General features: G+C 38.1%; 1 protein-coding gene across 1 annotated transcript; it reads left to right on the plus strand.

Annotated features, from left to right (window-relative positions):
• LOC308385802 (cadherin-10-like) lies at positions 1-25,318 on the plus strand. The gene is made up of 12 exons (XM_080864947.1): positions 1-228; positions 5,811-6,152; positions 12,287-12,581; positions 14,481-14,600; positions 15,724-15,891; positions 16,031-16,212; positions 16,820-17,073; positions 18,058-18,194; positions 18,292-18,413; positions 19,436-19,544; positions 20,210-20,461; positions 23,780-25,318. The coding sequence occupies exons 2-12, from the start codon at positions 5,943-5,945 to the stop codon at positions 24,268-24,270; spliced, it is 2,340 nt and encodes a 779-aa protein (XP_080721073.1). The 5' UTR covers positions 1-228; positions 5,811-5,942; the 3' UTR covers positions 24,271-25,318.
• The last annotated feature ends 340 nt before the right edge of the window (positions 25,319-25,658 follow it).

Consider the following 25,658-nt stretch of genomic DNA (forward strand, 5'->3'; position numbering starts at 1 on the left):
AGCACAGAGCGAGGGAGGGAAGTAAGCAGGAGACTCTCTCTCTTTTCCACGCACACACACTCACACACACTCCCATACACATTCGCACCAGCTGTGCTGTTGTCAGTCTTGGAATGTAAGCACTGCCGTGAGGAGTCAGAGTCTCCACCGCTAAGCACTGCTAAGGAGTAGGAACACAGTACCGTGCACTCAGTGACACAGATGGATGCTAAGCTGTGAGAATCAAAGGTAAGGGCTTTTTCTGATTAATGTTTAAGGGTATATTTATATTTTGTCTGCTCTCAGACTCCAGGGGATGATCTGCTCCTTGCACTGTGACAAAGCCAGACTAATGCAGCAGTGTGGATATCTCAGGAAAAGAAGTGTTGGAACTTCAAAGAGCTAGAAAACAGCTGAATCAAATTAGCTGTATTTTATTTTTTGTATACCTTAAAATGTTTTATTTTTTTTTTTAATTTTCTTGAATGTACAAGGAAGACTTGAAAATCAAGGAAACTTCACATTGTGATATCCAAGTAGATTCCAATTTTTTTGCCTTTTTACAAATGAAACTTAAGGATCAATTAGGGTGCTTTCTTTAAAAAAAATTTTAAAAAGCTTTAGCTTTTTTAAAATTCATTATATTTTTTGACATTGTAAAATATTCAGCCCATGACACCTGTCACACAGGAGATAATATGTACCTGTAAGATACTATGACTATGTAAAATACTTAGTAGTCTGATATCCAAACTTTGTCACTTATTCTTAGTGCGATGTTCTCCATACTGTGCACCCATGGTTGCCTGCATAGCTTATATGCATGAGTATAGCCTATGCATACACCTAAGTGCACTTCTGCTGTATATATGACTCTATGTGTGTGTGTGGAGATGTATTTGTCTGTCTGCTGAAAGCCAGTGAGTGCGGCTCACACTTGTGATGTGCTGTGGGCAGATTTGATGGAGAGGCACTGTACCATTCATATCTCTAAAAATGCATGAAGGTGTTTATGATGGTGTTCGAGCACCGCAACAAGAGCAGCCAACAGTGTTACAGTGTACGTATATGTGCATGTCCTCCACAGCACAAACTTAATCCAACCCTGACTCTCTTTTTCAGCCTTTCTAGCAGCAACAGCAGCAGCCTACTCCCTCAGTGTGTTGCCTCACACGCAGACGGCTTCACAGTCAACAAAGTGATATATGAGGGTTTAGTCGTGTGCGCCAGGATGCCCGTGTAACACCATTATTGTTTAGTGCAAATTAGCCACTAACACGGTCCCTGAATTATTGTCAGCTATGGAGCGACCTTTCAGCATTAGAATGAAAAGAGGTGGAAATCCATTCTCCCACAGAGGCGAAGAGGCTCTCATGAGCATTTGCAAAGCTGGCTTTAAAGAATCAGACATGAATACATATTTGAAAAACACTACATATGTTCAAACAGAGAAGCAAGAGTGGGAAGTGAGTGCATTTTCACAACAAAATGGGAACTGTAATAAGCTCGCTTTGAATTAAATTCTAGTATTTGTAATTTCTTTCCGGTCTCTGTCTAAAATGACTTGGTCAGACTTTCATTCCTACCTAGTTACACTCTCCTAGATGCATCTCAGCATAAACATTTTTTCCTCTTTTAATCTCTTTTTGTTACCTTTTCATTGTCAACGCACCCTTTTCAAGAATAACGCCCCTGCATCCACAACCCCCTTAGAGTAGCTTTTCAACACGGAAGTGTGCACTGTATCACAAAATTGCTTTGAGGATTTCAAAACACGAGTAAAGCTTGCTGAGGTTTGCCAAAGACTGCAGCCGGCAGAGGCCGACTTGGGAAGGTCTAGGGCTCCACCAAGTGGAAGTTTGCGCAGGTGCAGCAGCTTGGTGCATCAACGCCCCTCATGCTCTGTCCGTGCTGCTCTGTCAATACCGGCAAGCAATCACTGGAGCCACTCAAACTGCCAATCACATAACACTAGTTTCTAGCACCAACCTCGCATAAATGGTTAGCATTTGTCACCGCAAAAAATACAGCATTTGCTTGCTATAAATCATGCCCTTGGACAAACAGTGTAAGTACAAAAGATCACCAAGACTAATCATGACACCAGTTCGATGACCTTGCCGCCTTCCTGTGCCCTCTCTCCATCTTAGTCTTCTCTTTTTCCAATTACTCCACCTCTGCCTGTGTTTATTCACAGCACTTTTAAAATATATTCACGCGCAGAATTCCTTGATTGTGCAACATAAGACTAGAATTTTGATGGGGTCTAAAAGTCTGTGGTTTCAAAGTGGGTCAATATTGGTGTAGGAGGTAGGAGGTTTTGTGTAGATTTTGTGTAGCTGAGTCTTTATTATGTTGTCCTACCCTTATGTAACAATGCATCTATTCATGGATAATGTAAATGTATTGTGTTACTTTGGGGGACTATTTTCATTTGATAAATCAATGTCATCCAAAATGAATTTTTGGTTAAGTAGGGCGGTTTCCAACTCCTTTTTGTGTCTTATATCTTCACTAAACAGCTAAATCCCTTATATACTTATTAAAACATGGCAAGTCTATTCACTGCAGACATTTGCAGTAAATAGTAACCACAGTCATATTCAAGTGCCAAAGTTTGCAGCAATATTCTCCCATGTACAGAGGATTATCAGTTTATTATGCAGAGAACTCTTAAAGAGGTTTACTAGCCAGACCTCTGCTGCATATTGCATCTATAATTATTGTCTCACTAGCGTCAGAGAATAAAAGTGCAAGGTTAGCGTGCTCGGTTTGGGCTTCATGGGCAAGCCTGCATGTTCAATTTCGGGGGCATAAAATTTTACACAGACTAATGTGCAAGCCTGCGCTTTTCTAGGAAGCATATCCTGATGAACAGCTAGTTTATATCTGATCAAAGATATTCTTATTCAGCAAAACAAGAATGTATAATTTGCAGATTACAGAAACGGAGCAGAGCAGAGCAACTGCCAGACTGTGTCTTAGCCAAGATTAAGAATAACAACCCTAGACAACACTTAAAAGTAATTCTGTCCCTTCACATCTGTGTGCCTTAATGCCAAGCCATATAAGCTGCCTACAAGTTAATCTAATCATAAACAACTTTTTCTTAATAAACTCCACGATTTAATAGGTTGAATAAGCTGGGATAATTTAGTTTGCGTATACAGGATCTGGCATACATTCAGCATGCTCGCTCATCCTTTAATGGAGTGTTTGGAAGAATTCTGAAAAGAAACACTGGCCTAATGCTTAATAGGCACACCACATCAAAGATTAATATCCAGAATGCTATTAAAACTCAAGGACAGGCTGGGATGATAATTAGAAAATGCAATCACAAGCATCAGACTAGATTAATTGCAAGGCGGCGTTTCCTGATTTCGGCAATGCACGTGTCACACTAATGTCACATTATGAGCAAGAAACTAACATAAAAAATGTAGCACATCAGCAATTTACCACAATATCTACATTTCATCTCCATTACTGCGGCAATACTTGGACAAAATTAAAGTCTCTGTACTTGCAGAACGCTGGATTTCATTCATATGTGCAGCCTGTTGTTCAACATCTTTATAGTTTCTTAAAAGCTTTGGGTCAGTCCTACCATGTCAATGAAATTTGTGTTAGAGTTATTACATAGTTTTAATAGCTTTCTCCTCTACCTCATCCATATATCGTATACATTAAAAAAAACTTTGATCAGTTATTGAAGAATTACTGTTGACGTAACAGATTTCATTCATTTAAACTCCCCGAGTCACTGAGAATAAATACAATGTTTCAAATTAAGATCTATCAGCTACATGTTTTGATTTTCTATTCACAGTACTGCGTGTACTTAAATTTGCCATTTCGCTATCATCATTAGAAACATAATACTAATTTGTTCCCTGACATTAATAGATCCTTTGTTCATGTGACTTACTTCACAGTCCTTTTTTAAATTCTCTGAACAAAAGCAGAGGCATCGACTCGCATGGGCTTTTAAACAGCGTTCCCTGAGGTACACAGCGAGTGCGTGCTGGGGTAACTCTCGTACCTTAACCTTTATAAAGGGACACTGCTAAATGGGTTCTTTTAGGAAGAGAGGTAAGATTTATTAGGATTAACTTACAAAAGACCATCAATTATGCATAGACACCCAAATTACCTATCAGGACCAGTGAGTGGGGACACAGCCTTTAGTGAAGTATTGGAAGAAGACTGCCAATAACACAAAATACCTTTTCACAGGCACAAAGCCTGACAGACACCTGGGGATAATTTTGGTGGTTTGGGAAATTCTGTGTATGTCTATATGGATTTTCTCCTTTTGGAGTGCATCAAAACATCTCCAGGGAATAAAAATCTATGAAATTAGCCATCAGTAAAGGATGCAAAAATTAAGTAGAGCTAAAAATTGAGAGGAAGTGGGTAAGGAGGGTGAACTGGATGGAAGAGATGAAAAAGACAGACTTCCCTTTAGCAAGACGATCCATTTATACATATGTTAGTGGAAGTCTGTTCTGCAGCTGTAAAATGTAAGTGAACAACTGTGAAGCAGAACATTAAAAAAAAATCTACAGAGGATGTTGGGGTAATATATTTTGCTCATGTCAGAAGCATACTTCTCCCAGAGGTGCCTGTATTAAGCTGTTTAAACATGCTCACCGTCTTTGAAGCATCTCATCAGTGTTTGCATATCATCAGTAATGCAAGTTATAATTAGTAAAGCGCACCACAGTCCTTTAAGATGCAGGGTGTGGAAGAGATATGTCTGATTGTGAATTCTACCATATTTACTAAACTTAAATTATCTGCATCTAAAAAAAAAAATATACAAATTTGCTCCGGCTGATTACAGGAAGATGATTTCGACAGGATGCCAGTGTTGGTAATAAAGGATGTGGAGTTGCCCATTGAAAAATTAATAGGACCTAGCAAAGTTTCCCTGCAGGCTAATCATTGCTGGCTTAGTGTGTTTCCACTGTAGTGAAAAAGCGACTAAAGTCAAGACGACCACTGCTTGACCACTCATACATCACTGGTGTTGTAGTCCCTCCATTAAAGTTTATGTAGTTTTCTAAAGCACAAGCCACTTTGTTTGTTTGTTTGTTTGCTTTTCTGGCCATCACGATTGAATGACATATTTCTAAATGCTTCTGGTCTCTGGGGAATGTTGCTGCGATGGAGACTTAAGAGTAAAAATGTAGTACTTGAATAACTGCTTCCAAGAAAAAAAAAGGAATGTCATTAAACCCTATCACATAATGAATATGTCAAAGTCAAAGATCATTTTGATACAAAACAAGAAGCACGATTCATTAAACTGAATTTGATCTTGACATCCACTCCATTGGTTATGCACTTAGATTACCGAAGTCATCTGGTGATACATTTATTATGTTTATTGTCTTGAAATTCTTTATACTTCATGCCTTTCATTTATCATTTACTTAGAAGTTTGTCAAATCAGTTCCACCACGTTAGCTTCATCTCTATTTTTATCATTAGATAAGTTCAATTTTACTAGAAAAACATATACACTCTTTTATGATGACACTATATTAATTTATTCTTAAGCTTACGGCTCTTAGACAAGCCTCAACATTAAATCATGGCTTTGAAGCTTTTAAGGTGATTGAATAACTAGTGCAGCTCTTGGCCTTGTATAGCAAAATCTGAAGGAAATCTGAAGGAAAAGTCATTGTACACAGAGTACAACGGCTTGCAAAGCTGCTGTTTTCACAAGTGCACATGCTATTTGACTGTTTTAATTGTATACTGTCAAAGTGATAGATAGGTGTCATGGTCTTTTTCTTGAATACAGTTTCCTCTTTTCACAGGGATCTAAAGGAGATCAAAGAAAGGAATACAATGTCTGTTCTGATGACACCACCTTCCAGTGCTGATCCTCTCAGAAGCTTATCACCATAATTCGGAAGTCATTCAGGACATTTCCCAGCTGATTGGATACCATGATAACCAATCAAGTTCTGCTGCTCCTCATGCTCTCTATCCTCTGGCCCACTATTGCCCTTCCTTTTGCGCCTGGGAATATTGGGAATCTGTTTGGGATGCCAGAGAGTGATGGTAAGATTCTTCAGCGGTCCAAACGTGGATGGATGTGGAATCAATTCTTTCTGCTCGAGGAATATACAGGAAACGACCATCAATATGTTGGCAAGGTAAAACGTCCAACCACATTGTCTGTAGACTAATTATAGGAGTTTTAGCTTGTCGAAGTAGTGTTTGATGTAATTGGCTGAAGATGAATGGGCTGCCAGAAATCTGGCTGTTACAGGCACAGTTACTGGAGCTATCAGACAGAAACAAGTGTACACAACCTCACTTGTTCCATGGTTTTCTTGATTACCCTGTGCAGTGTAAACATACTATTACAGCTAAAATAAAAGTACAGATTTTTTTTATGTGGCAGACAGCATTAATATAACAATAACATCCCATTTTAACAGTAATACCAAAAACAACCATTTCTGGCTTTATAATAATTTTTGTGAGATCATAATGAGACAAAAAGTCAAAGCATATAGAAGCTGAAACAGCCTGTGGACCAGCCTTTTTCAACAATATGACCATTCCTACCTTCAAATTTGAGGAGGCAGGAAATGGTTATTTTGTTGAAATAGGCATGGATGTACAAGAACACAGTGATGGGTGATACATAATACAAGAAAAACAGAAATAAAAATGAATAGACAGTGGCACCTACTGGAGTCAAACTATGGCATTTGTACATGTGTTCACCATGAAACTAAGGAGCACTTCAAAATTCGTATATGAGTTTATGCAGCTTGTTAATCACCAGCACATAGAACAAGTGCAAATTTAATATCAACATCAGGTCAAGACCATAGCAAATCCAAGCCAAACAAAAACATGAGACTCGGCTCCTGCAAGACTCTCCTAAGAATCGCCCCAAAAAGTTTTGGGACAATGCTATTCTTCTCCACCCACCTACTTCAGACAGTTCTTTGTCAGCTCACCCGTGCTAGCACCATAAAGACAGGTGTGATGGGGAGCGTTGCAGTTATCAACTCAAGGGAGGGAAATGAGGTGACTGTCGACAGCCAATTTTCTAAGAGGAAGCTGGCTTTCATCACACACCTCATTCTCTGGAGTAAACAAGTGTCTTGTGCAAGGTTGAGTACGGGGGATATGACAACTTCTTTTGCTGAAACCATCATTCTGATGTGGTGAAGAGAAAGGAACAGTAAAAATAAAAAAAGAAGAGAGGGAGGAAGAAGAAAACATATCAATCAAGAAGGCCACTGAAATTCACCTTGTTGTATTATGTGATGAAGCAGCAGAGGAAATGCTAACTATAAATGGGGCCATCCAGTGATATGTCGGTGACTGGTGTGATGTGGCTTTTTCTCGACTCTTTGATGCTTTCTGGCACCCAACTTCTGTGGCATGACAGCAATCACACTCACCGGTTCCGCACTCCTCCTGTGTCCAATATCATTCACTATTAAACTGTCAGAAAAACATGAGCCTATAATAAATTACTGGAGGGGGAAAATAGGGCAAGCACACGCTGCCATTCTGCTTTACAGAGGAAGCTGACACAAATCACTAATTCCATCAGTTTAACCACAGGGAAAAAACTGTGATGGTAACAGAGACTGGTAAACAGACAAATAATAAGTTAAGATGAAGGCACATAGCCTTTAAGGAGAGTTTAAGAGTGAACAAGTTAAAAGATCAATCAATTAGTTGTCTATGAAAAATTAATCAGTGCCCTACTTTCAACCCTACTTTAATCACTAATTTTTCTCATTTATCGAGCAAACATACCAAGCACCCCCTGGGCCCAAGTCAGTACAAGAAAGCAGGACCAATGCCAAAGATTATATAGAAAGATATACAAAAGACTGATACAGAAAACTGAGAGAGTAACTCTGACTGTTCAAAAGATGGACAGGAAAGAAAAACCCAAGAACTGCAAATAAAATAAGAAAAAAATATGAAAGATCAAAATAACTTAAGACCCTCTGACTGTCGCAAGAAACTGAATGAAAAACAAACAAGATCATATGGAAGCTAAATAACAGAAACAATGCCAAAGATGGAAAGGTCTATATGAAAGATACTCTTAATATACGACTGCAACCAGAGACTGACAATAAAAACTGAAAGGAAAACTGTAAGACTATACAAAAAATGGCCCAAAAAACTGACCTATATAAAAGATTTAATATAGGACAAAACTGATATGAAAAAACGGAAAGACTATATGAAATACAATACAAAAGACTGACAAGTAAAACTGATGGTGATAGCCTGATAAAATAAAAAAGAATGATAAGAATGAATGACGAACAAAAAAAGAGCAATATGAAAAAAAGAAAAATAATGAAAGATTTAGCTTTAACACAAGACTGTAAAAGAAAATATGAAAAATCACAAAAGATGAGGAGAAAGAAAGAATGAAAGAAAGAATTGGATATATAGATTGTAACCTTACAAAACTAATACAAAAAAAATGTGAGACCTTAAGAAAGAGACAGACAAAGGCAGATAAACAGAAAAACAAAGATCAATCAAAAAAAGCCGGATCAATGTTAAAGGTAGAAGTAAAAAATAGACAAAGAAGGACAGACAGGTATGAAGGGAAGAAAGAAAATGTAAAAAGCACTCCAGTACCCAGCACAAAGCCACCAAAGCCTCGATGGTCTTTCACATAAAGATCACTTAATGGCCTTTGTAGCGCACTGTAGCAGAACTTGTTTATTTCACATTCAATCAAAGCTCTCCAATCAGCCCCCACACACTCACTAACTCTCACTTGAGGTTGATTTCTTGGTGATGGCAATCAAATGTGATGTAAAGAACAGTCTCACACTCGTATGCCTCACGTCTCAACTGAAAAGGAAGCAGTGCACGGCTGCAAATGCACTATAATAAATGCAGATGATATTGCTTATCAGGACTTCAAAAGACACGCAGCTTTGAGGCTTACATAATGAATAGTGCAGTCAGATACCTCACAGGATGATGGAGACAAATAACTTCATTATTAAAGTCGTATTTTCAGCCAGATTCGGCAGCAGTTGTCAAGTTGCTAAAAAGCAGAGTGTACTTTATGTTTTTATATATTCTATGTAGCGCGAGTGTGTAGAATCCAAGTGTAAATCCACCAAATCTCATTTTAACTGACTTTCATGGGGGCATTAATGAGTGTGAGCACTCACTGTCTGCAGCTGTGGTGCCCTACTTCTTAAGCAGGGCTGTGAAGTGTGAACGCTTGCAATGCTGAGCAATACAAGCGCAAACTTTGGATTGTGCAGCATATGAGTGGTGTGTCTGAAGTGAACAAAATCCTATTAAATGCTCGGTACACTGCATTGTTTTTGTGCCTTGTAGACAAAATGTGCTGCCTAAATTAAAACTTTCAAGGTAGCTCACTTTGTGGTGTTAATATTTTGACAATAAATATCCTTGGCTTTTTGAAAGGCCTTGCTTAACACTCCTCTGCATGAATTTTGCCGAACCTGTGTGCGTTACAAAAAACACAAAGCGCAACAGAGATACTGTAAGCTGTACCTCTAACCAACATATTGCACATTATAGTACATGGCTCTAATAGTAAAGAATTCCTGCCTATGTCTTAAGAGACGGGGGGAGAGGAGGACGAGTGATTATTCTGTAACCGTTCTACACTCTATTTTGCTATCTCCTCTTTGCAGCACCAAGCAATGCTTACCAGAGACCTGACAAGAATTGCCAATGATTTTGGTGCTTTACTGACAATTCCTCAGTGTTTGTGCAAGGCGATTTAACTCATCAAGGCTCTCTTCTGTGCTTCTGTTGTAAGGCCTTGAAAACGTTGTGTTTGTGCTGCAAGGCCTTGAAAGGAGAGCCACTAAATCTCTGCAAATATAGTGTGGCAGTGCAAACATTAGATTTTGTAAGGGCTGTGTGAAAAACACTTTGTGCCACACTTTCTTGAGAGTGTCAATGGAAGTTTTTCTTTTTTTTATAGCTGTACTAGATTTACGCTACATGTTAGATGCAAAGTCTAGCACACTTGAACTGTGTGCTTCAAGAAAAAACACCCCTCATGCCTCTCTCAAAAAAAAAAAAGATATATATATATATATATATATATATATATATATATATATATATATGATTAAAGTGCATTACAGTACTGAGTGCAGTTTCTATAGGACATCCCAAAAGAAATAAAATCCTAAAATCCCATGTTCTTGGCTCATTGCCTTGCTGACAACAGGAGAACAGAAACACTATTATTTTTAGATGCTGTGGTATCTTTTCCTAACATTGCTTACTTGTGCAGAATCCCTCCTTATTTGCAGTTCCACTAAGTCAGAAATCTATATGGCCATGGGGAGAAAATGTTTCTTTTACCCATGGCTATGAAGGGAACGTTATGTCGACATCCAATAATTGGCACAAGTGCACAGGGAAAGGGCTTGGGTGGGGGGTGGGGGTTCAATTTAGACTAAGGGAAATATGTAAAATACAGGGCTCTGCAAAGACTGTAAAATTCCTATTATCTTTGAGACAGCTTGGCTGCACAGGTTTAGGCTCCTTTGATGGCTCATTGTTTGTTGTTTTTGCTTCTCAGCCTTCTTTTAACTGGATTAACAAACAAGCCTGAAAAATATGGTAATAATCAGATGAAAAAAAAATGTGAGAATATCATGAAAAGATGAAAAAAAAATGCAATTGCTGTGTGACATGGTCTGAAATTGCGCTGGCCTAATTATCACAGTGTTAGCACACAAGAGTATGCGAGGAGTCACAGTTTTGAATATCAATAATGAAATATGTTCTTCTTATGTTGCACAGGATTCCAGTGATGCGTAGTGAGCTAACCCTCCTATAACCTATATGCCAATATATGAAAAATTATTTTTAACGATAAGGTGACTGTGGAAATATAGATTCTTTTTGAAGAGTGCAATTGCGCATAGCCAACATATGAAGCCTATTTGAATGCAAAAATTCACACAAACAGTTTCCTGGCTGCTAAAATTACACTGTCATTCATAGTCAATAGCAGTAGCAGCTTTCACATCCATAACACATCTTAAATCCTTGGTTCACTGGCCTACGGCTCACATTCACCAACAATGAACAGACTGTCTCAGAACGCAAATATATGTGAAAATTCAAGCTGACTGATATTTCTCTTTAATAGCCTTTGGATAATAGAGATCATCTGCTTGAAAATATTTCCCCACACAGTGCCAAATGCTGTGTCTATTGTTCATCTGAACTTGACAGCATCTTGTTTTCACATGCATCCTTATTTATTTTTTAATTCTACCTGAGAATAGCTACCACTCTGGTAATACATTTCTGATTTCCATCCGGAGTTGTACTGTTGACATTATTCTTCCAACTGCAGGAAAAAATAATTAGTTTCTTCACAGCATGCAGATATTAATATTAATAAGTTACTGACGTACATTCTGTGTCCCTAACTACTTGTCATTTAAAATGTGAACCCATGAGATAGTGCTCTAAATATATCTGCTGACAGATCCAGTACAGTAATGAGCTTGAATCAAGTGTCTGTCACAGTATGCCACCATTACTCGTCTGTGACACTTAGGAGATGCTTCAAGGTGATGGATAGGTCAGAGGTGACTAATTTTAGCAATTGTTGCTGTTGGTCAGGTTCTCATCATTTTTCAAAGGCACAATCTGGAAGAAAAATCCACGACTAATTTGATTTGGAGTAATGGAGTGCGTCACACTTGATACTCTGGGTGCAAAGGCACCATTTTCAAAGACTGAACCAGATTCCTTCGTGGGTTTCAACAATTATTTCACAAAGGAACAAAAGTCAAAATTGGCAAAAGAGGAAAAACTGGCCAACTTGAGAAAGACGAGGGCAATACAAAAAAAAATCATTTCCCTCCTACCAGTAGTGCATGCAGTGGTTTTTTTTTTCTTGTTTAAAGTTAAAGAAAATCTAATTAGGGAGAAATGTAGAAGCAAAGTTCTCTAGATCATTTCCATAGGCTTGAAAAACTAACAACAGCAACTACATTTGATGTTAGCAATTGAGAAGCACTGTTGTTATTGTATGGAGAAGTGTTCAAAAGTAGAATTAAATTTTAAATAGCTTTGTACTTTATCGCCACTGGTTACACAAAATCAATGCGTCTTACTGAAAGCTGAAGCTTTCTTGTCAGCCTGAAGTCCATGACGGAAGAGTGTGCAATTCCTCCAATTGCACACCCATACAACATAACACAATTTGTACAGGTCTGTCTTAAGATTCGTTTCAATTTTTAATATGGATCTCTCTGATTTTCAGCTGCACTCTAACATGGACAAGGGCGATGGCAACGTGAAGTACATCCTGACTGGAGATGGGGCAGGCACCTTGTTCCTGATTGATGAGAAGTCTGGGGATATTCACGCCACAAAGAGGCTGGACAGAGAAGAAAAAGCCATGTACACACTGAACGCAAAGGTTCTGGACAGAAACACCAATGCAGAGCTGGAGCCTGACACTGAATTTAATATCAAAATTCATGACATCAATGACAACGCCCCAAAGTTTGCAAAGGAAATCTACTTTGCTAGTGTGCCTGAAATGTCTGAAGTGGGTAAGTTATGGTTCGTTTAATTTTAACACTGATTAATGGACAAAATTAAATCAACAACTGTTAATTGGCTGGATAGCTACAAAATAAAACTGGCCATTTGTGCTCTGAAAAATCGCATCCCCATTGGACTAAACAATTAACTAATGATCATATTTAGCTTCTAAATCTATAAGGAAAACCATTAGTCCACATTTATTTATCTGAGAATTGATGCCATTATAATGTTAATAGAATATGGCAAAACAATTTTCAAGCAATGCAGAAAAAGCAAGCCACTATTCATCAGTCAGCTGGTTTGGTTTAATGTGACGCTGTGTTCACTTTTTTCACAGTTATTTGCTGTTTTGCGATTGTTATTCACGCGGTCAGGCTCATTGGGCATTCATAACAAGTAATGCCATTTGCCATTTTTAATAGGCGGTAGAAATATTAAAAGTTTAGATTGTCACAGTCTTTCCAATTAAGGATTTGCTTCATTGCACTCCACTTCATTCCATTCAAGTAATATAAATAAGCCAGTTGGCATGAATATAAACAAAGCTTACGAAAGTAATGCATGCAACTTGAAATCAATCCTCAATTATGCAACCACAAATTAATACACGGGAACAATCAAGGGTAAATCAAAACCCAATTGCCTATATGACAAAAAATTATATTCCATTTGGAATTCATAATGCATTTTTCTTAGACGTCCTAGCTTCAAAGGATGGCTCAGTGTCACCGCTACCCACCTCTGGACTAATAAACTTCCTTATATGTTCAGTCTGAACACACTGGTTAGCCAAGTCACCCAGCTATAAAAAAAACCAGCAGCCTCCTTTTATACTATCAGTGCTGGGACTAAGTGGGACAGATGTTCGAGGGTTCATTAGTATGCACGGAGACCGTTAGACCCAAACAGGACACGGCAGAGGTCTCCTGAATGCCAAGGACAGTATTCGCAATGTAGCACTACTGAAACGCTTGGGTGGATTATACAGGACTTAATATGGAAGTGATTTCAGTGACAGCATATCTGAGAGGAACTGAGTTCTTTCAAAGCTTGAACTTTTTTTTAGACACATCTTTAGAGTCCCCAGTGTATGTGTCCTGGTGGTAATTAGTAATTGCAAACACTCTTTCAGTCGCATAAAAAATACATAAATAAAAATGATTTAGTTGAGTGGTAATTGTACCTAGACGAGCATAAAAGCATGTCAGTTGTACCTTTATCTCTCCACACTTTGGGCTGTTAACAGAAAGGGGGGGAAACCTTTTCCATTTTTGGGGGATTATTATTATTATTATAGTTTCAGCTTCTCACAAAATATTTTATGACAGTAATTGGTGTGCAAAATGGCTACGGGCTGGCGTGTCATTAGTCAAAACTGCATGGCATGAATTGAAAAACTAAATGTGTATGTTATTACTACATCTTTTCATACCAGGTTTGATTTATGAGACAGAGAGAGTATTCTTTCCTTAAGGCTTGACAAACCATCATTTTTTAGTCTCACTGCTATTTAAATTAGACCCATTACCTGGGTTTAATCAAAGTAATAATTTTGACTGTGGATCCAGATGAGATCTAATCACAGTCTGAAAGTGTAGGTTATCAATTTTGATTCACTGTTTAGTCACTCGCCTATCTCGGCACGCTTGCTTTTTTGGAGAAAATTGATTTTGTTCAGAGGCCGGTCGTCGAATAAATACGAACAATATCAGGGCACTGATGGCGTTAATAATGGTCACTTTGAGCAACTGGCTTTCTGGAAATGAGTGTCAAATTTGCAGAAAACTTTCTCTATACAAATGGAAGTAAATTTCAAAAGTTGACTCAGTTACTTGATCATGTCTTGTTTTAATAAGCGCAGTAACAGAATCAATTAAAATTGACTTTCGATGTTTGTTTTGCAGGTACATCTGTTGTCACTGTAACTGCCACTGATGCTGATGATCAAACATATGGGAACAGTGCCAAGCTTGTGTATAGCATTCTACAGGGACAGCCCTACTTCTCTGTGGATTCTGAAAATGGTAAGCCAAACGCAGCAGGATCTCTTAGAAGCAGCTTCTAATGTGTTGCAATGTGTGTGAGAATTAAATCGGAAGAAGGGGGATTCATCTGACTCTCAGGGTTATTAATCCAAATAAGTGCAAGATTGATTTCTTCCACTAATTTCAGCTGAAATTTCCAATTGTGTTTGTGTTTGGCTGAAAAAAGTGTTCATGTTCGAGTTTTCTGTCAGGAAAGTAAGAGTTTAATATTTACAAGAACACTTCGGTACTTGTAGCCATGTAATCTTTCATCTTGCATATATCATGGAAGAAACCAAACATTTTGTCTGTGAGTCATAAAATATTAATAAGACAAAACCTTTCAAATCCATTAGTCCCATTATTTACGTACAGCATTTCTAAAATTGGATATAAGTAATGCCTGACATTTTGGGAAGTGGGCTGATAGGCTGTCGTACCAAACAGAGCTAGATGGGACGATCAATGTCAATTTCATCTCTAAGCATTCACTCAGTGTCAGATGGAAACAGAGATTGATGCAACCAAGCCCTGTTAAAGCAACAAACAACTACACACTGTCTTATTTACAGAGCAATTATCTTATAATTCAAGAAGAAAATGATTTGAGAAAGTTCGATCACAACAACTGGGCTCTGTATTCACAAAGCAGGTTAAAATTCCTTATTTCCAACCATAAGCTGACCCTGAAAGGTATTGTTCTCAACAATGTTACAGAGGTTGTCACAGAATTTATTTCTAGTAAGTAAAACCAAACTAAAATTACATTTATTAAGGACTTTAAACAAAATGCTTATATTGTGTAATCATAAAAAAGAAAAGAAAAAACAGAGAAAAGTACTGCATCGTGCATCTGGTATACAAATGTAGCACTTCTGACACTAAAAAAACATTGCCAAGAAACATAATCCGGGCAGCAATTAGATTTCCCTTGGAAACTTAATTGGCAAACTAAATCAGAGGCATATAAATGTAATTTTCTAGCAGACATGGTTGCGACAGAGACAGAATTGATAATAATCTCATCGCATTTACAGTAAGAGAGGAAATAATTTCTCAAAATAAAATGTATCTTTAAAACAGCAAAAGTGGTGACTAACTTTTTCTTTTTTCTTATTTCCAGGCACGATAAAGACAGCTCTCCCTGGTATGGACAGAGAAGTCAAGGAAAACTACCAGGTTGTGATCCAGGCTAAAGACATGGCTGGGCAGATGGGAGGGCTTTCAGGAACCACTACAGTCAGCATCACTCTCTCTGATGTAAACGACAGTCCGCCTCGCTTTGCGAATCGTAAGAGGCCTCCCTCTTGTACTTTATTGTTTTGCAAAGCATTTTAAGACGAGTTTTGTATCTATGTACAATAAAAATGATCATGGATTAATGAAGCAAGCACGCAACCAAAGATTTACCCATTTAATGTCATGTTTAGATTCCTTCCGTGTGACTGCTGTCGAGTCCACAGTGATTGGAGCTGCTATTGGGCGAATTAAGGCTGATGATCCAGATGTGGGCCGTAATGCTGAGATGGAGTACACCATAGTTGGTGGTCATGACATTTTTAATATTATCACTGACCAAATCACACAGGAGGGAGTCATCATAATAAAAAAGGTACCTCAATTCTATTTCATCTTCTGTTTCTCTCTATTTCTTATACTATTTTATATGTGTTTTCCACAGTCACTGTTCAAGTAACCAGCTAATGTCATAGCTGTAACATCAGACAAAAAAAGTAGTTACATTATTTCACATTTTGTAATTGGTTTGAATATTCCAGATTTGGGAAAAAGTTTGAAATATAGCCCAAAAGTATGGTTTTGATTTTAATTTGACATAAGATATATAAAATATCTAAAATAAAGATCATTTAACTTCAAACAGTAAGTCAGGACAGCATAGTTTCAGATTAGATATTAGTTAGCAGTTTTGATGTAAGAAGAATATGACAGCCTATTTTTGAACTGAAATGTAAAATCACCCTAAGGTAGTAAAAGGAATAATATAAATATTTGTGCTACAAATTCTCTCAAAAGATCCCCAGATCAGTATTCCTTATTTGGATTTGTAACCTAGAATTTGGAATATGATTAAGATAAAGGCAGACAAATGAAAAGCAATCAATTGCACATCAAAATCCTGGAGGCAGATAGTTTTTTTCCCCCTTTCTTTTTAAATGGAAACGTCTACAGCTTGACTTCTGATGTGCTTTCATCTCTAGCCACTGGATTATGAAACTAAGAGGGACTACGAGTTCAGAGTGGAGGTGAAAAATACCTACTTGGATGCAAGGTTCATCCATGGTTTGCAATTCAAAGACTACGCCACGGTCAAGGTAACGGTAGAGGATGTGGACGAGCCCCCAATTTTCACCAGGAACCCTTACATCATCGAGGTGCACGAGGACACGGCTGCTGGCAGCTTCGTTGGTGTGGTATCAGCCAGGGACCCAGATGCTGACAACAAGCCAGTCAAGTATGCTACAGGGCTCAGAAGTGCTGAGGCCTTACACTGTGCCAGACTCTTTGAGTAAAATGCCAAATAGCTTTCCTAGCCTACAACAACAAATTCCCTTTCATCTGGAATTAGGTACTCGCAATTTTGTAAACTTGCAAAACAATCAATGGCCTGTTAAGCAAAGATTTCCTAACCAGCCAATTGGGTGTAATGCTTTATTGTAGTAATTTGATTGTTTCAAAACTCATTGTCCCAGCTTTAATTATACCAGAATAAAATCAATGCAAAAACAAGCAACACATGGACGAAATACAAAGTCTCCTCTTATCAGTTTTATAGAGTGAGGATTAAAATGTGCCCACTTAGTTAAATCTAATCCATCAGCCAAGCCATGTGTCAGTGTAGAAGGGGGGGAGAATATTATTCATGGGTCCCTCCTGGTGATTTCCCAGTGGAAGATGGCGGCAGCATTGTGAAGTGAATACAGACTGTTTATTTCCCGGAATTATGTAAGCCCTCTGTGGCACTGCACAAAGTCAAAGTGAAAGAGCCTAATTTGCTGTATCGATTCACACAGCTCAGCGCCGCCGTTCCACACATATGGCGCCTGCCCATCTCTGACACAGAGATATGCTGCTCTTGGCCAATGCCACATGGCGTATTGTGTTGCATATTCCAGTTTCACTTGTGTATGAAAGGTGACTATGACAAATGAGCAGGCTCACAGAAAGATGTATCATCTTTTGACAATGGGGAGCCTGGAAAGCAGTTTCTTTTGCAGGAATTAATGCACTTTGTAAAACACAATTTTAAGTAGATAAGGACGTTAGTGTGTTTTTTCTCATAAAGACAGCCCCGTGCAAGCAGAATGACTTTTAACTGGTCTTCATTTTACAACAACAATAACACTAATCTGTTGTAGAGTTAACATGATTTGGTCTGTTTGGAGATTTGTGAGCACTTCTATCTCACTGGTATGAATAACTACGTTATTTCTTGCAGATACTCCATTGATCGACACACAGATCTGGAGAGGCTGTTCAACATTGATTCTGTGAATGGGACCATCACAACACTGAAAGCACTGGACCGAGAAACATCCAAATGGCACAACATTTCTGTGGTGGCTACAGAAATAAGTAATTGTTGTTTTTGATATCCAATTTATAATAATAATAATAATAATTTTTCATCTGTGCCGTAAATAACTGAAATTATTTTATGTAATCATTTTAGATAATCCACGTCAGACAACTCGAGTGCCAGTGTTCATCAAGGTGTTGGATGTCAATGACAACGCCCCCGAGTTTGCCATGTCCTACGACACATTTGTCTGTGAGAATGTCAAGGCAGGACAGGTATCAGTGGTTTCCGTCATTATCATGGTTTCATGGGCAAAATAAGGATATATATAAATGGCACTGAAGCACAGGGTCAAATTCGTCAGCTGCATATATTGCATAAGTATTCACACAACAGAAAATACTTAGATGCGACTGTGTTCCCAGACACAATTTTCATGACACAATTACATTTAAATCTGCTGCTTGTATTGGCTTGGGATGCTGTTGGAACCCTGCTTTAGAACTACTTTATTTATTTGGGATAGTGTATTATCCTGCTGGAAGCACCTGACATGGAAATTTAATGCTGTTTACATCAAATTCTGACCCTGGTATCCAAATTTTGCAGCAGAAATCAAGACTCATCAGACCAGGAAACCTTTTTCCAATATTGTAATTGTCTAACTTTAGTTGAGACAATGCGAAATGTAGCCTCAGTTTGCTAATCGTAACTGATGGAAGTGGTGCCTGGTATAGTTTTCTGCTGCTGTACATTCAGAGATGCTCTTCTGCATACCTTGGTTTGGTTTGAGTTACTGTTGCCCTCCTATCAGCTCAAAGCAGTCCGGCCATTCTCCTCTGACCTCTGGTATGAACAAGGTATTTTCTCCCAAAGAACTGCAGCTCACTGGATAGTTTCCGTTTTTTAGAAAATACTATGTGAACTCTAGGTTATACAGGAAAATCCCAGTACATCAACAGCTTCTGAAATACTCAGACCAGGCCATGTATCACAAACAACCATGCCATGTGGAAATTCACTTACATCACCTTTCTTCCCTATTCTGATACTGAACTTAAGTTGGTCATCTTGACCCTGTCTAAATGTCTAAATTTAGAGTTTGAGTTGTAGCCATGTGAATGGACCAATTCTCATCCACACTACTTCATAATTCATATTTGTGCTTCATTAAATATCCCAAATCCTGAAACTGACAAATGTCTTAAAAGTTATTCCAGTGTTTTACGATATTAATTGCATATATTCATATGCTTTCTAATGCGTTGCCCTAACCTTTTGTTCTGATTTTTTACAGTTGATTCAGACAATAAGTGCTGTTGACACAGATGAACCTCTCGTGGGACACAAGTTTGTGTTTAGTATAAGTCCCACCAATCCCAATTTTACCATTGATGACAGGGAAGGTAAAATATTCTTCTCTTTTTTTACCATTTTTACTCTTAGAAATATTCATAAATACATCCTCATTAATAAACAGTGATTCAAAATCAAAAGCCTTGTGCGATTACAGGGTTTTTTTCTGATGTTGTAATTTTTGTACTCTTTCTTGAAGAGCTCTAGTTGATTGCCAATTATCTTTCACTGCACAATAAACACAGTGGAAATGCCAACCTTCACAGTCAGATATATTGGACTGCACTGTGTTACAAACAGATTTTAATTTTATCTGCCCTACAATAGAAAATATTTGATTTTCAAGAAAGTGGAAATGCTCATGAAGCTTTTCAAACAAGATATGCAATGGTTGTTCAGTAGCCATGCAGTAACAGGTCTGAAAACTTTACATGTTTTTTCAGTTTTCTCCATTTAGTCTAAGACTTTAAATAATGGCATGTATACTGTAAGATAATGTGACATAACAGACTCATAACAAGGACAAATATTCACAATTTCAACAAACAAACACAACTTCATACTTGGACCAGGTTACTGTGCCTTTGAATGAAGATGTCTATAATTACCTAATAAGCTGCAATTTGCTCTTTTATAATAAAAGCCTTTATTTACAGAAATAAAAAGAAAGCTATTCTAAAATCTCGTCATTGACAAGGTCTGAATGTTTCCACAGATAACACTGCCAATATCCTGACACGGAGGGGAGGTTTCAGCCGCCGTGAGATGAGCATGTACCTCTTGCCTGTAGTGATCTCTGACAACGACTACCCCATTCAGAGCAGCACCAGCACACTGATCGTGCGCGTATGTGCTTGTGACAGCCGTGGAAACATGCAGTCGTGTAACCCTGAGGTCTTGCCCTTCTCAGATGGTCTCACAACTGGAGCTCTAGTGGCCATACTGCTCTGTGTCATCATCCTTCTCAGTAAGTTCACTCTTGAGTTCAGTTCAGTTTTATTTATATAGCGCCAAATCACAACAGCAGTTGCCTAAAGGTGCTTATGAAATCTGTTTTTTTTTTTGGGGGGGGGGGGGGGTTTCTCTCTGCTTTTTGTGAGTCTAATGAAAGAAGTAAAAAGTCTTGACCAAAAATAATAAAACAATAAATAAATATAATAATAATTTTAAACTAACTTCCCTTTAGGGTAACTAGCCAGGCCTGCTTTATTGTGTTAGTGACCAGTTTGGTCACTGACAATGGATGTTCATGGGATCATGAAAACTTTAACTTCTTATTCTTGTAATGTTTGCTTCTTCATTTAGGCACAACAGTATTCAGTGCAAATAATAGCAACTCGGTTCTCATATTCAATTCAAGTCAGTGAAAACAATTATAAATCATTCAAAATAAAAACAGCTGCAGCTCCATCTCTATTACCGTATTTTAACAAGTTGCACAACTCTATAAAGTAGGGGTGTAACATATCTAGTTACAAATGAGCAAAAATCAAACAGTGGAAAAAAAAAAGTAGAAAACCAGTATATTTTTAAGTATCCACTTGATGGAAAAACACTGAGGGTAAAGGTGTATGTACAAGGCAAGACATTATTGTGCTCTAAGTGTAATATAGGGGTGAGATGTGAGCAATAAAAGCAGTAAGGAGACTTTAAAGTGAGATTACTGTGAAGAAAACAATATAATATTTTAAGCAAATAAGATCCAGGTAAAACCTGCTGGGAGTAAAAGATTTTCTGGTGGAAACCCAGAAAACCACAGCATCATCAGGTTAGCTAAAGAACATCTGTTGCCATGGAAGAACTCTTGGTTTATGAGACGTGGCAACAAAGAAACTGGATTTAAGAAACATTGTTACAAGTAAAGCACTTATTGAAATGAACAGAATTCTGGCTGATCCTACTTTTATTCATTGTTTTTTGGAAGAGGTCTGTGAAGATTTTTTATTCCTTTGTTTTTTTAAATCGAGGCTTACCTGTCTTTGAAGGTCACATCAAACCCATTGGTACACATGTTTAGTTATCTGTCTACTTCTTATCCAACCTTATTACCATTGCTACCATGGTTATGTTGAGAACTTGCTGTTCTTTTGGCATATTAGCAGTTACCATAACTCCAAAATGCAAAATTATCACCCCAGGCAGGCCTTATACGCATCATGCTGCAGGCAATTTTGGCTGAAAAAGTCAATAACATGGACCAGAGTGACTTGTTTGCTCAAGTACATGCTGTTAAGTGGCCGCATGGAGTCGAACAACCGAATCTCTCTTCTATCACAAGGTCTGCCATTATAAACAGGGAATTGATTAAAAGGTTGGACTCCCAAATTTTTTTCCCTAAAAGATGCCACTCTATCTAGGGACTCCACTTTGACTGGCAGCAGCTTAGCATCTTAATATGTTAAAACAATGATTAAATCCTGCACTAAAGAATAGCTGATTTAAGTATTTCACAGTCAAACATTACAGATTGTTTTAACAATAACAGAGTGAAGTGCCTCAGTCTACTTCATATGAGCTGGCTGATGACCATAAAAAGCTTGCAAACCATAGTGAAGATGGCTTATACAAAAAAGGTTTAAAATAGAAACCTGCCTTTGTAATACCAGTGACCATGTTCCATGCAAACAAATGTGGCCAGTACAAGGATGCCACACATCAGCACTTAAACCAGGTGGTTCCAGTTGTCATGGAAACTTAGTTACGTGTTAAACTAGTGTTACTAAATGAGATGAAAACGCTAACACCAAAAATACCCACTGTAATGTTCTCCTTAAGGAGAATTGAGGGTACAAAGTAGCTTATTGAGAACACAAGGAGTTATGCAATTTTAGACATTTGAACAGACTATTACATTTGGTATGGATAACAAATAGAATCAAGGACCCTGAGAAAATCTTTAAAATATCTTAAATTATATAACTGGTAGCAAAGTGCAACATGGGGTCTTTCTGGATTCCTTTTAAAATGTGAACAATCAAACATAATTACTTTTGTCTCAAAAAGGAGTACAATGGTGCTTCTAGGCACCCTTCATTAAGACAAAAAACCACTTAACTAAACAGTCGGTATTTCTCTGGGAGGTAAGGTTGTATGCTCCTTCCTAAGTAATAAAGCATTTCTTTCAGAAGTCCTTGTGATCCGCAGTCAGGGAACAGCAGTAGCAGTTCTACTGAGGAGAATTTTAAAAAACATGTAGGAGTATTTTTTTTAAGTGCATGTCCAATAAGTAATGGGTTTCAACCATCACTGAACCTTACCTCCTCTGTCAGCATAATACTTGATAGAAGCACTTAAGGCTTAGGATTCCTTGCAAACTGCTGAGGGCAAAATAAAAGACAAGTACAGATCTGTCCTCATGAATGTGTATGTGTTTACTCCTCTGTCCCTAACCTTTTTCATGAGATGAATTTGACCCTTTTCCTCCTTCCTTCTGTCAAAATATTGCTTTGGAGTTTGGTGTGTTCCTCGAGTGACTAAATTTCTAATACAAGCTACCAGATTTTCTTGTGTCTGTCTGCTTTAATTCCAAATTTTAAATTCTGTCAGGGCAGACCGCATTGCACAAATTTAGTGTGCTGAAGGTTAAACTCTGCACTCTCCTCTTGAGCAAAATATCATGACATCTGCTCATTATCCAACACTTTTCGCGCTTGAAGCTCCCTGACAGACTGTCTCATTCACCTCTGCTTGACTCCAAAAGACAGGCACTGAGCTGGAGCAGTTCGTCATAGCTGGTCCATATCTTGCTGCATCTCCTTAAAAAATGACGCTGGTCAATCACAAATGTTCCTAAAGTACACTACTCAGCAATATAGCCTGAAGGCATTAAAATTAACGTCCAAGTGGGATGCAAGTAGAAAACTATGCTACCTGTGTTATCTTTTTATCTGATGAATAGCAGGTTAATTTAAAATAATACATTTCTTCCAAAACTGTCACTCACTGAAAACATGCTCACTCTGCAATCTCCTATTCTCTTTTACTACTGGGGAGAAAAAAAGATGAGGATGCATGTTAGAGAATGAAAAAGGGTCCTCTAACCATCGTGCATTTTGTACAGTGAATGTAACATTCAAGGGGGAAAGAAATAAAAAGCTTTTTCACTGAATATTCAATAATAGGAGGTGAATGCCTGAGGCAGTGTTGAGGATTTGTCACTGGTAGCAAATGTGTTTCCCCTATGTGCCTTTGCTCTCCTGTGCTCTTTAATGCATGACACATGTTCGGAGGCAGACATCTTATGCTGTGCTTTCTCTCTCTGCATTTCCCGCTGATTCTTGTGTAGTGATTGTGGTGCTGTTTGCTGCCCTGAGGAGACAGAGGAAGAAGGAGCCTCTGATCATCTCCAAAGAGGATGTCAGAGACAACGTTGTCAGCTACAACGATGAAGGGGGTGGAGAGGAGGACACTCAGGCCTTTGATATTGGCACGCTGCGCAACCCAGAGGTGATGGATGCTAACAAGCTACGCAGGGACATCATACCCGAAATGCTGTTTCCCTTTCGGAGGACATCACCTATAAAGGATAACACGGATGTCAGGGACTTCATTAATGGGAGGCTTCAGGAGAATGATTCAGATCCAACAGCACCCCCTTATGACTCCCTGGCCACGTATGCTTATGAGGGCACTGGGTCACTGGCAGAATCCCTCAGTTCCCTGGAGTCCGCTGCCACTGAGGGGGACCAGGAATATGATTACCTCAGCAACTGGGGACCACAATTCAAAAAGTTGGCAGAGATGTACATAGGGAAGAGCCCTGGCAGAGAAACTTAGACAAAAATAGTCTCTCTTTTCCAAGTCCATGCTTCTCTGTCTGTTTATCTAGCTATCTGGCTAGCCAGCTATTTGTCTAGTCAGTTAGCTAGCCAGCTAGTTGACTGTCTGTCTGCCTATCAAGCTATCTATCTGTTTGTCTAGTTTGCTAGCTAGCTTGCTAGTTAACTAGTTGTCCATTTGATTCTCATAAATGTGTGTGCAGGCACAAAAATAAACACACACACACACACACACACACACACACACACACACACACACACACACACACTTAAACAAAAATCACTGCTATCCACATGTGGATGCTAAAATGAAAATTAAGACTTGAACTGTGCAGAATTTTCTCTTAATGGAGATACAGTATAAATCTCAAAGTTTTACTGTTTTTGGTCATAATCAGTAAAGATGCCTTTGAATTTTAGGATTTTTTGTGAACAATGATGTGGACAATGTGTTTTGTAATTGACATGAGCGATAGTAGTATTGTATACTATCAATGTTTAATGGTACCGGACTGGGTTTGGGTGGGATAGGGATGGAGTCGAATGGCTTTTCGAGCCAGCTCCATTAAATACTGTACATGTACAAAATGTTTTTAACGATGGACATCCTATATACTATTTGCTATATCTGTTTGACAAGCAATGTTCATGTGAATGGTTGGTGCAGTTTATTTGTCAAACTGTGAATTCATTTCATCATATAGGTGTAACATGTAATGGAAAGTGTATGTTGTAGAAAACTGTCATACACTGAATTCATGCTGTTTGAATGCTGAGTCATATTGTTTTATATTTATATTTTTATACTTATTTTCTTAATAAAACAATGTAAAAAAGAAACCACACATTTCCAGTTACGTAATTTCAACTAATGTGGTTCATTAAACTGCTTTTGTGATGAAATACAGAAATAACCAGAGAACTGTAGCTATTCACTGAGTAAAAACATGTTGGATCTGATATTGACAAACTGTCTGAATTGAACAAATCTGTAAGAGGTACTAAACTGGGCTTGGCAGATATGATGTGTAAAATAACTGACAGTGTAAGAAGCGGGTAGTTGTGCTATAAATCACCATCCTGATAAATCTGTATTTGGAGAAATATGGAGTATTTAGAAAAGTACACAATTCAGAGACTCACTTCTTCTGATTTTCATTTGGATTTTCACGAAAGTTTGGATTTGAAAATGTATTTGGGTTTTGTTTTTTCCTTTCCCTTGCGGGCAGCAAACTGCGTTTTCCTAGAAACATTACACCAAACTCTATGTAGTTTATTTCACACTGATCTGCATTTTATTTTTAATAGAAGGTAACAGTGGGTGGCTTTGGAGAACCTCCCATCAATGTCTTTCTTATGTTGCTTCATTAGGTTACAGATCTTAAC

Source organism: Rhamphochromis sp. 'chilingali' (assembly GCF_963969265.1).
Source record: "Rhamphochromis sp. 'chilingali' genome assembly, chromosome: 18".
Taxonomy (NCBI): domain Eukaryota; kingdom Metazoa; phylum Chordata; class Actinopteri; order Cichliformes; family Cichlidae; genus Rhamphochromis; species Rhamphochromis sp. 'chilingali'.

Excerpts from the sequence above, each read along its gene's own strand:
- LOC308385802 (XM_080864947.1), top strand. The coding sequence starts at position 5,943 with ATGATAACCAATCAAGTTCTGCTGCTCCTCATGCTCTCTATCCTCTGG. Across the intron at positions 18,195-18,291 it reads TGTGGTGGCTACAGAAATAA|ATAATCCACGTCAGACAACT; the intron begins GTAATTGTTGTT and ends TAATCATTTTAG. Across the intron at positions 19,545-20,209 it reads TACCATTGATGACAGGGAAG|ATAACACTGCCAATATCCTG; the intron begins GTAAAATATTCT and ends ATGTTTCCACAG.